Source organism: Podarcis cretensis, assembly GCF_951804945.1.
Source record: "Podarcis cretensis genome assembly, chromosome: 3".
Classification (NCBI taxonomy): domain Eukaryota; kingdom Metazoa; phylum Chordata; class Lepidosauria; order Squamata; family Lacertidae; genus Podarcis; species Podarcis cretensis.
Window position 1 is genome coordinate 44,005,759 of NC_137172.1, and position 12,064 is coordinate 44,017,822.

Below are 12,064 nucleotides of genomic sequence, written 5' to 3' on the forward strand. Positions count from 1 at the left end.
ATGGTTCCGGCGGCGACACGAGCGGCGTCACGTGGGGCCAGAGGCGGGAAGGGCCCTGTGGGCCCGGGCGCCTCTCTTCGCTCTGTGCAAGCGGCGATGGAGAAGTTTGCCAGCCCGGGCAAAGGCAACGGCCTGCGCTCCTCGAAGGCGGTGAAGCCGGGAGAGCTGCTGTACCGCGCGGAGCCCTTCGCTTACACCGTCAGCAAGAAGCGCTTGGGAGGCGTGTGCGAGCGCTGCCTGCGCAGGTATTGGCTGGGCTTCCCGAGCTCCGCGTCCCTCGCCGGGTCGGCCGCCCGTCCGCCCGCTCTCTCTGCCTTCTTTGGCTGGGCGGCGCTGCCGTGCTGCGAACGTTTGCGTAGCGCAAGGCATGGCATTCATGCGCCGCGGCTCCCTTCCAGCACCGCCTTTCCTTGCTGCGGCTGTGGAGTCTCTTGCCCGTCAATACAGCAAATTGGCTGGAAGTGGGTGGGGCGGAAAGTGGTCCTGGCAACGCGGTGAAGTGCAGCTGCTGTCTCTGGGTGGACTTATCCGGCCCTCTATTACTATTACTACTACTACTACTACTACTATTAGAATTTATATACCGCCCTATACCCAGAGGTCTCAGGGCAGTTCACAGAATAAAATCAAAATATAAAAGCCAATGCTTCAATTCTTCTTAAATTAAATTTTTAATGAAATGTACAAGACTGCTGATGTTTTAAGAACTGCCCAGAAGTCTTCTTGCTTTGGATACAGTTCTAAGTTACCAGTGAACTAATAAATTCACTGGTCATTTCTTTTGAGCAATATTTTTTAATGGTACAATCTGCTAGCAAGGCAATATTGCAATGTATACAGCTTTTGGCTGTTAAAACACCAACTTGGAATGTAAGGAAATAATTTAAAAATGGGAAATCTTTAAATATTAATTCTCAAATATTTTACGATGATTTCAGAAATATGGGAGAGAATAGTTATTTACTATATACTGTTCCTTAGTACAGGTCATAAACAGAAGTGGTCCTGGTAACACTGTGAAGTGTAGCTGCTGTCTCTGGGTAGACTTAAACCTGGCGCAGTATTACTACTTCTTCTTCTTCTTCTACTACTACTACTATTTGAATTTATATACTGTCCTAAACCCAGAGGTCTCAGGGCAGTTCATAGAATAAAATCAAAATATAAAACCACAAAATACATAAATTAAAAAACAACAACCACCCAATAACCCCTGCCCCCCAAAAAACCACCAACCACATTTTAAAAGGACACGTAGGATGTCAATCAAATCCACCAAAGGCCTGGTTAAAAAGGAACAGTATGCCTCATGCATAGACTGAGGCGGCCGCCTGGTATTGGAAACTTGCCACAGCCACTGAGACAGTAGTCATCCTCCTCATGGGGTGGGTTTGCATTTTGGACAGATAGGCACAAATTTAAGACCAATCTGTGTGCCCTGTAAGTTGGACTTCAGCTCTCATCAGCCCCAGAACAGCCAGTGGTCAGGGATTATGGGAACTGTATCCCAAGGATATGAAAGGCCAAAGGGTAACCACCCTTATTTTTAAGATGTGATGATGAAACAATGGGCCTTTCCTTACAAGATTATTCAGCATTGATGGCTTGTGGCAGGATGCTGGAAGTGACTCAAGTGATGAAGAGTGTGAGGTGATATGAAAGTGCTCTTGTGTGGTGTTAGATTTGTGATGGCATGTTTATACACGCAAGCTATGACTTGAAACATGCAAGTGTTTCATCCTATGATTTTTGAAGAAGTGATTTCGTAGCTTCTCCAAAGCTTGCCCTCCACTTCCCTCTCTATTCCTTTTGAGTCATACTGCATAGCGAGCCTGCAGGTAAGGGACTGTCTGTAATCCCTTAATAGCTGTACAGTGCTTAGAAGAAGTTAGGCATTTCATAGATGTTAAATAATAATGTCTTTCACACCTGTTGGGAATGGTGGAATGAAAGGGCAGTGCAGATTCTGAGGGGAAAAGCTCACCCACACATATGCAAGTTGTGGAGGTAAATGCCACAAGATTGTTCATTAGCTAAAATTTCAATTGGAGTACCACCAAAAGGGCCATGCTAGTTTATTTCAGCATTGTCACTGACTAGCACTGACTGGTCTTTCCCAATGACATTTGGCAGGTGTCTCCTATTTGTTTTGTAGCCAAACGTGTAACCACAAGTTGTTCATAATTTGAAAAGCATTTTTTTTGGTCACTCAAATCTCTGTTCATATTTCAGCCATTCAGATAGTTTCACTGGTGATTTCCCCACTGCCCTCATTTCTCCACATTTGCATTATTCTCTTCTCTTCCTGTTGTTATTTCCCTGCCGTTTACTGTGTCTTTCTTGCTGTAATAAGCTAAATGGTCTCAAATTTTTAGGTCAGACTCAAAAATTATTTACCTTTACCACAGTTGTTCCAGATGACGGACCAATAGAATTTAAGAAGGTGCCAGATATTGAGTTAGACTGATGTATCCATAAGTTTTATTATTTTGGCTATAAGATTATTCACTAGGATTTTGTAGACTTGGAATAGTATCATTAGACATAAACTTTTGTGGCTTTGTGTTTTTGTTTCTTATAACAAATCTCCAATAGGTGGCAGTACATGAACACAAAAGGTCTATTTGTTAATACATAAAAAAAGACTTAAGCCTCTAGTTTTTAACTGCATGAATAGTCACAATGAATGCTATGTTCTGACCATATTACAGTATGATTAGTTGGTCTGCAAGGGCAGGGGAAGATTAAGATTGGGCATAAAGCTCTCTGTCACCACATTGAAAGGGATGGGCACTCATACTTAACCATTTGCTCATAGCCACCTAGTGATTGTGGTGAAATGATTTCCTTTCAAATATTGCATGATTCAGTATCACAAAAGGGTAAAATGTTTGTTTCTAGAGCTACTCTTAACTATTGAGTGGTGATAGGCTTTCTTAAAAAAAAAGTTTAAAAATCTAACAACTGATATGTAAGACAATGTAACAATGTTGCTATTTGCATAGGAAATGTTTTCAGAATAAAGGTGAGTTTCACAGCCTAAAAGACATAAACTGAGCTTGCCATATTCTCATGTAAAATAAAAAAGTGGAATCTCTATACTCGATAAATATTAATATGTGCCAAAGGAAAATCCTCAACACATAAGGGAGTGGGGGACAAGAGGAAATTGCAGTAACTTAGCAAATTAGCACACACTCAGTGCTTCATTTATTTTTCTTTAAGGGTAAATTTTTATTTTTTCAAATTCATAATGAAAATAAGTGCTGCGAGGGAAAAATAGATATTAAAATATGGATAATAGCTGATGTAATATGCAGTTGCAAATTAGTTTCCATTTATTGTTCTGAAGGTGAAAGGGGGGTATTTTATGTAAGATCCCTGGAAGTTTTGTATTATATTACATTATTGTAACTGTACACATATAAAAATGATATTAGTTTTTGTGGCCTAGAAAAAAAATATTCTACTTATTTTGAATATTTATCTCTAATGTTTAACATATTATGTTACACATCTTGCATGGAAAACCTGTCTCAGCTTTAAGGAAGTTTTCTTAAAGGACAAAATAATTATGGGAGTTCCACATTTGTTTCCATCTTCAGATCTTTTCAGGGGATTTTCAAAATCACTTGTGGTATGATTTGAATTTGTACTATTTAAATAAATATGTTAACAATTCCAGTGTAGGTTCACATGAAGTAGCATCCTGGCTAATGTTTGGAACATTTCTGAGAATTGTTTCGGATTTTGGAGCAGACTGGAAGCCAAAATTCCATCCACTTCCTGTCCCCTTGCTGCTGCCTTAATCTGAAGTAGACCTTTTGCATCTCCCCTCCACCTCATTCCCCAGAGCTGTATGAACTCTCAATGCAGTCAGCTTTCCCAGTGAGTTAGATATGAATGTTCTTTTACAGACATGGCTGAAAAGCATAGGGAAATAAATAAATTGTCCAGTAGCACCTTAGAGACCAACTAAGTTTGTTCTGGGTATACCCAGAACAAATTTAGTTGACCTCTAAGGTGCTACTGGACTAATATTTATTTTATTTATTTATTTCGACTGTGTCAGGCCAACATGGCTACCTACCTGTATCTAGAAGCATAGGGAAAGTAAGACATGAGGCCCTTTGTGTGCTAACTTAATCTAGTCTGATTGTAGAAGAGACCAAGGATTGTGCTAGGAAGAAAGGGTAGTTTTCAGGTGCAGATTATATTAGGTATAGATTTCCTGGACACATGCAATGTAAGGTAAATCAAGGAATCAAATGCAATAAATTTATATAACAAACATTCTGAGTTGGGCTATAAGGAGTAATTGGTGGATCAATTAAAGCACTATTTGTTTAGATGGGAGCTTAAGCACATATCTTTTAGTTTTGTGGTACGTTGTAATAGTAAGGAGCAGAGTTTTTGTAATGTCCGGAGTCTAACATTACCTGATTTCATATTTGCTTCTGTTGTGAATTTTCATTTATCTTCACAGTTGGGGAGTCTTTTCATTATAGTTTTGATGTATTTATTTTTATCCTTAAATATATTTTCCATGGCTTAAACACCTCCTGTTTCAGTAACGGTCCTTTAGCAATTTCAATGCTAACAATGGCCTTTTCAAAACATGTGTTCCTATTTATAATCTCTCTTCCTCTTATCGTTCTGACCCATGCCTCTCCTGCTGTCAATTAATTTTGTTCTTGTTTGTATCACACACCCAGTTGTATCATGTCCTTGCTTTCAAAGTCCTACATTATTCAGAGTCTCTTTACATCTTGGATAGGATATCTTTATGCTTTGTTTTGATTTATAATCTGTCTGGAGTATAAATATTCTTCGCAACAGTTTTCTGAAAATTGGTGTATATTACAATTTGTCATTCGGGATATGCCTGAATGAAGAGGATTTGCTTATAGACCCAAGTACGACAGCTTGTTGTAGTTTAGATTCCATAGCTAATAAGGATAGGTTTGAGTCACTTTTGTAGTTATAAATGCACATAAACAGCCAGAGCGTGTTATATCTCAGACTGATAGATAGCCGAAAGCTCGCTGTAATAGCTCCATTCTATATTACAGAACAAGGCTATCTCTAGCTTCCAAGATTGGTTCTTTTATATGTTGTGAGCCTTGGATCAATACAGCCAGTTATAGTAAAGTATAATTTCCTCCCTGCGCATAGCATGATGGAATATTTTTTTCCATTAAAGTCAACAAGTAGTGGTTTCTCTTTACTCCTTAATCTCTACTATATGTATAATCAGTTCTGGCAGAGCTATACTTCAGTTTATATAGAGTGTAAAATCTTCTACCATAAGTAGGCTAAGCTTTTAACAGTCCTTTAAGAGAAGTTATAAGGATATGGGAAATCGGTTCATGATTGAAAGTCAACAGGGGATATGATGGTATTGCATAAGATGTGGTTTGCTCCCATTTCCTGCTATAAGCAGAGGTGGCTGTTACTCTAATGCAGGTGAGGGGAATCACTGGATGCAACTCCTTTGCTAGGAAGTTCCAATAAATTTGGTGGGACTTTTGAATAATTGTTTTCAGAATCAGTCTTGTGTGTCCTTGCAGTACTCAGACCTTTCTGACCTAGGTTTGTTATGGAACTGTCCACTTGATTGGAAGTGGGGGTGGCTGACAGTTGCCTTGCCTTGGGTAAGTGGATCCCTTTTGCAGTGGCTAAAGCCTCATCCTTTGCATGGTTCTGCAGTCTAGGTCATCTGTGTACAGTACACATTGGTCTGTAACTGGTATTCCCTCCACAAGACTTGCATCAAGTTCAAGCTGGGGCATACTTCATAAAACCCTGGTGGCCCATTCTCCCTTGCAATGTAAAAAGGTAAAGGGACCCCTGACCATTAGGTCCAGTTGTGACCGACTCTGGGGTTGCGGCGCTCATCTCGCTTTATTGGCCGAGGAAGCTGGCGTACAGCTGGGTCATGTGGCCAGCATGACTAAGCCGCTTCTGGCAAACCAGAGCAGTGCACAAAAACGCTGTTTACCTTCCCGCTGGAGCGGTACCTATTTATCTACTTGCACTTTGACGTGCTTACAAACTACTAGGTTGGCAGGAGCAGGGACCGAGCAACGGGAGCTCACCCCATGTTCTCCTGGATAAAAACCTTGCCAGTCTCTCTTTCACCGAAACATCTCTCCAGCTTCTTTGACCCACGTTAGCATTCTGCACTCAAGCATACCTTACAAACACAGGCCTGAAACTGTACAGAGGAAATGTGAGTGAATACCAGTGGAATGTTTTGAGGGAAATCCCTCCTATTCTTTCTCTGATACAAATCGCTCTCTCCTGAAGGCACTTTGCAAAGGAAGAAGGGGCAGTTGGGGATTCATTACATCCAGCTTGGTTTGCCCTTAAGAGTCTTTGTTAGCTTGATGGAAATAGGGAATTTATTTTACTACAATATTTGGATGATACCTTTCATGAGGGAAATCTTCTGTTCCCTGACGATCTGCCTGGAGGTGTTTTCAGAAGTGGCTTTGAGTCTTATCTGTTAAGACAGGGCACTCCAACTTTTCATACCAACTGGCCACAAGAGTATATTGACCTGGAACCCATGAGCTGCACAATACCTTGTCGTGGTCTGGGGGCGGGGAGCCAAAATCTGACACCTCTCCAGCCCTGTGCTGCCTTCCCAAAGCTGGTTAAGCGAGGCTCATAGCTTTGGAAAGGAAGCACAAAGCTCTGGCAGGGTCCTAGAGCCCTTTTACCTCCTCCCCAAAGCTGGGAAAGCACTAGTTAGACTTTGGGAAGGAGCTTCTGTACCTGAGTTGCATCCACCACATCAGAGGTGGGAAACTTTTTTCAGCCTGAGAGCTTCATCTCCTCCTGGGTGATTCCAGGGGCAGAGACAGAGGCAATAATGGGTGGGGCAACAAATGTAAATTTTACTTTTGTACAGTACTCTCTCAGTTCTCTATCCTCCATCCTGGAGAACAAGAGGAGTTGTCAAAGTTCAAGGACATGTTCTAGCAGGGCAAAAACACTCCAGGAATGTGAAAGTGTGTGGCCTGGGGAAGAGTGCCAGGGGCCAGATAGAGTGCTCTGAAGGGAGGCATTCAGCTTCTGGGCTTGAGGTTCCTGCCCGCCCTTGCACTGTATCCATGGATGTTGCATGTAGATCTGAAATACTGGAGGGTCATCATATGACTTAATGCATCTCTCTACAACAAAGAACTCATTGTTCAAAAGACAAACCCTGTGTATATAGAAAGGCGGCATGCTGAGGTTAGTGCTCTTCTTCCTGACATCCAGTTTCTTGTCTCCTACCTACCTAAGGTGAAAGTAAGGTTGATTTGGAGAAGAAACAGCACCACCTCATTCATTGCAGCAGCTGTTCTGGAAAACCTTGCCCCATTAGGTTCATTCAGCCTTTCGCCAGCTTTAGAATTTTTATTTTTATCTTTTCCAGCCAGCTTTTCATTTGTCATGCTGATCTGGTTTTAATGGGAAACGATGTTTTATCTGATGTGCTTGACCTTGTCAAGTTTGTTTGCTGATCTGCTTTTAATATGTTATGGATATATGTTGTTTTTGTTTTTGTATTGTTGATATTTTTATCTGTTGATTTTAATTGGTGTAATACACATGTGTTAGAAAGGCAGGCTATCAGTTCTTCTGTACCTAAATAAACAAATGGTCAATTATTTTGATCTGAAATGTTTGATCTGTAGAGTGGCACAGTTTAATGGAAAATTAATCAGACACAGTATTATTGCAGGTCTAAGAAAAATGTTTGAAAAGACAGTATTTTATAAACCCTAAGTTGGGGTGGCCAATGAGGTGCCCTCCAGATGACTACAACTCCCATCAGCTAGTGGTCAGGAACTGTAGTCCAAAACATCTGAAGGTCACCATGTTGGCTACCCCTGCTATATTTAAATGTGCATTTACACAATTCCACATGTTGGGCGAAACAGTGGTCCTGAAAGCAGACTGGCTGTTTCTTTAAATTAAAATACCTATTTCCCAGCTGCAACAGGTATTGCTGCTAAAATGGGAGAATATCCAAAGAATCAGAACTAGTGTTTTGTCTGCAACAAAAATACAGTCAGTTCAATTGTTTGTTGAAGATAATTTTTATGGTAGAAATCAAGACCTCAGTCAAGCTTAGTGCTGGTGTTTTGCCTGATCCCCTTAGTATTCCACCTGGAATTGCCAGGTAAGCGTTTGGGAGGGAGACAACACAGATAATACAGGAAAAGGTCAGAGCCAGACTGGCTCACTCCTGAAGGACAAATTAAGCTCACAGTGAAGGAATGGTGCCTGGCAGATTGTCAGATGTCTGATGATGTAGCTTTTTGGCTAATAGCTGTCCATTCAAACAGTTTGGATATTGCAAGTAGATGGCTTGCGAGCTCCCAGGAAAGGTTTTATTTCCTTGGCAGTCATTTTGATTGAATTACCCTAAGTATTTGCTGTGGATAATCCCTTGTTTTATGTCTTGATAAGCCAATGCTGCTTAAATTAAATTTTTAATGAAACATGTCGAAGATTGCTGATGTTTTAAGAACTGCACAGAAGTCTCCTTGCTTTGGATACACTAATAAGTTCTCTGGTAATTTCTTTTGAGCAATATTTTTTAATGGTACAATGTGCTAGCAAGGCAATATTGTAACGTATACAGCTTTTGGCTGTTAAAATACCGACTTGGAATGTAAGGAAATAATTTAAAAATGGGAAATCTTTAAATATTAATTCTCAAATATTTTATGATGATTTCAGAAATATGGGAGAGAATAGTTATTCACTATATACTGTTCCATAGTATAGGTAATAAACAATGATGTTAAATTACAGGAAGGTAGATTTCATTTACAATATTGTCCTTAATGGTAAGAGCTGTTCAGCAGTGGACAGCTGCTAGGGAATGCTACAAACCTCTGTTACTAGATGTGGGAAGATAAAATGAAGTGGGAAGATAAAATGGTCTACCTGATAGATGTGGGAAGATGTGGGAAGATAAAATGGTCTACCTGATATCTTTTCATCTGGTAAATGCTGGTCAACTTGTACTCAGTTTTGAAGTTTTCTAATTGTATAAGCAATTATTTCTTCTATCTAAACGTGGGGTGAATCCTTAGCTAACTTAATGCTGAAATCATTATTAATTATAAAAAAAATGCACGTGAACCTTTTGGGAGAGGTTGAAATGCTGTCACTTCAGATTAATTATAGCGTCACAGGAGTTAGTAAGTGTCCCTGTTAATGTAATGTTTTTGCAGATCTATATAAAATTTGCTTCCCAATGTTTTGTCATATTTTTGCCTGCAAGGGCCATATGTGTTAGCAGATGGGGGGGGCACATAGTCAATGGATGTAGCTTGAGGTGGTGGGAAGCATGCTTTACACACACACACACACACACACACACACACACACAGTCAGAGAGAAAGTGTGTGTACAGGCTTGTGGCCACCAAATATTGTTGCCCCTGCAAGCAACCCAGCCAGGGTTGATAGCAGTTGCTGTTCCACTACATTTGGAGGGCCACAAGTTCCTCAATCTTGATCTAGTGCATCTGAGAAACAGAACCCAGAAAACAGGACTGTGCAAGTACGTGCTGACTTAGTTCTTCAGTGCTCTGATAGTGTGTGGAGAAAGTTAAGGAGGCTGTCACCTGGAAGGGAGTTGAAAGAGGTTCAAACATGCTTCTTATTCCACCCACTAGGATCACCCAAAGACATTCTAATCAACACCATCGTGATGTTCCAGACTGCACGCTCTCATTATCTCCTACATAAGTGGATGGTTGCCATCCATTCCTCTGAGGACTAGTAAGGAGATGAACTTGGGGACACTATTATTTGCAGGGGCGGAGTGTACATAAAACTGTATTGGGTGCAACTATCATATGCAATTGATCTGTGCTTCTCAACAAAGTTGGCTAGCTCAACAATATTTCAACAGACATATCCAGGTTCTTCTCTAGTGTCCTTATTCCCTTAGTAAGTTATTTTTGTTAGATTAAGGGCTTCAAGGCTTGCCCATGTGGAACAACTCTCCTGCAGGCTAATTAATTATTTCACTTCTCATTTTTTATTTTTTGCCTTCCTTCACATATAAATTAATAATTATCATATCTGCCTGTACACACTCTTTATTGCTCATATAAATATGGGTGCTGATAGTAGGTTTATTTAATATTCAGCCATGCATGTATGCATTTAGTTTTTAATTGTAAAAATAACTGGTAGTATGTTTTCATTAGAGAGTGGTAGACATTCATTCTTAATTGCAATAGTAAGCATTTTCCATAGTCATAAGTAAATTACAATTTAGTATCGGTTTTTAAAATTGGGATTTTTTCAGGCATTTTAAGCACTGGTCTATTTTCTGTTCCAAATGTGCAAAAGCTTAAAAAATAATAATACAGAATCGCTTGTGCTGAGTATGTCCCTGTGTCCCTTTTGCTATAAATTCTTTGAGGCATGAAATAGCCTGCCAGTTGTCCGTTGCATTCGCACTTCAATAAATGGATATCAATTTATTGTAGCCACAAATTGTAATTAATGCATGATATCATTTCTCAGAATATTTGCTTCTAAGACAGTTTGATTTAATATGTTCAGTAATATGCTAGACTAAATTCCTCCCCCTCTCTTTTCAGTGGGGGTATGAATTATTTTCTTGCACCTTCTTTTATGGTAATTGATATGGAAACTTGCCTTGACTGGAGCCACATCAGACTAGGAGCCGAGGCTTATGATAGTCACTATAGAGCCAGGGCGGACTCCTGGTATCAATTTAGTTGGAGTCTGTCTTCAGTGATCTTATGATGCGTAGTCAGAAGACACATGTTTAGCATATAACAAAAGAATAAAGGCAATAGCAAACTGCTATGCTATATAGGCCTCTGGAACTCTGGAAAGATTTCAGCAGGTGCAACTTCTCCTGCTTTGTTTTATCTGAACTTTTATGCTTGAGTCTTGGGGGGTCAGTGGTACAGCATTTTCCCTATATTGTACACTACATTTAGCAAGCAAGGAGTTGCACATTTGAATACTCCTCTACGGAAATATATCCTTACCCCTACAAAGAGAAAATGAACCTAATGTATTTCAGAGGAAAAGATTCAGCTTGGTCTCTCACTAATAATGTTATTTTTGTGTCCATATGTGTAGCGAGTTGTTTTCATCAGGGAGCTTTTAAATATACAACCCCATACCCCCCCCCTGTTAATAATACAGAGTGTGCCTATGGGGATATTCAGACTGCTTTCCCCCTAACCACTGAGCAACTACAGCCTCCCCTTTCTCCAGCCACTTAGAATTAAGAAGCTGGACTTGCACAGTAATGGCATATTTTCTGCACAGATGAAAGTCCCACAACCTCTCACTCCAGAAATTATTAGGAGGAGAGATGAGAGAGCCCGCTGTGAACCATCCAGCCTGGTGAGAAAAACCCATCTCTTCTGTACTGCATTTCAATCGTGCCGTAGCTCACTGGGCTTCAGTAAGACCGGAACAAGTAGTGTGGGATACCTTTAATTTTTTTTACCCATTAACATTTATGTTTTGCTCTGTGTCTGTGATATATTAAGTAATATTCAACTTATCATTTGCTTCCTGAATTGCTATTGCTATTGATTATATATTAGATTCATATGCTTTGAAGCAAAGTGTTTTTCAGATGTTTTGTATTTTGATAATTCATTGATGATGTCAATGTCTTTTGGTCACAGTTCACTGTGGGAAAGTGGCACATGAATAAACTAGACTTAAATTTTAACAAACGTTTCACCACCCTCCCCATCCACTCCTCATTTTCCTCTGGCAACTCTTCACAAAAAGCACCATTTTTCTTTCCATAACTCTCTTTCCATTCTTGTTATAGGCAAGCTTCTTTTGCTTATTCCCCCACCCCACCCCTGTCTCATCCTAAATAATTGTGTCAACCGGAGCTCAGCCTAATACTAGGGTTGAGACCTGGAACATGGGATGAAAAGTACCTCTGAGCATGCACTTAGTACCATTTCCTTACCACTGAATCTGCAATCTTGTGTCTCCTCACATACTTAGAAACATGCCTAACTATGCACTTTCAGTAT

The 12,064-nt window shown here is 40.1% G+C and overlaps 1 protein-coding gene across 9 annotated transcripts in view; it reads left to right on the forward strand.

Moving 5' to 3' along the window:
* Positions 1-12,064, forward strand: part of SMYD3 (SET and MYND domain containing 3) — a gene marked incomplete at its 5' end in the record, with an annotated part of 352,491 nt that continues 340,427 nt past the window's right edge. For 8 of the 9 annotated variants that reach the window (XR_013836949.1, XR_013836950.1, XR_013836951.1 and 5 more), the window contains one exon: positions 1-245. Coding sequence is in view for 5 of the 9 variants with exons in the window: in XM_079969531.1 (XP_079825657.1) it covers positions 1-245 (245 nt within the window). Of the gene's footprint in view, positions 246-11,347; positions 11,409-12,064 lie in introns of those variants that run through there. The other variant, XM_079969535.1, reaches the window with a different exon arrangement.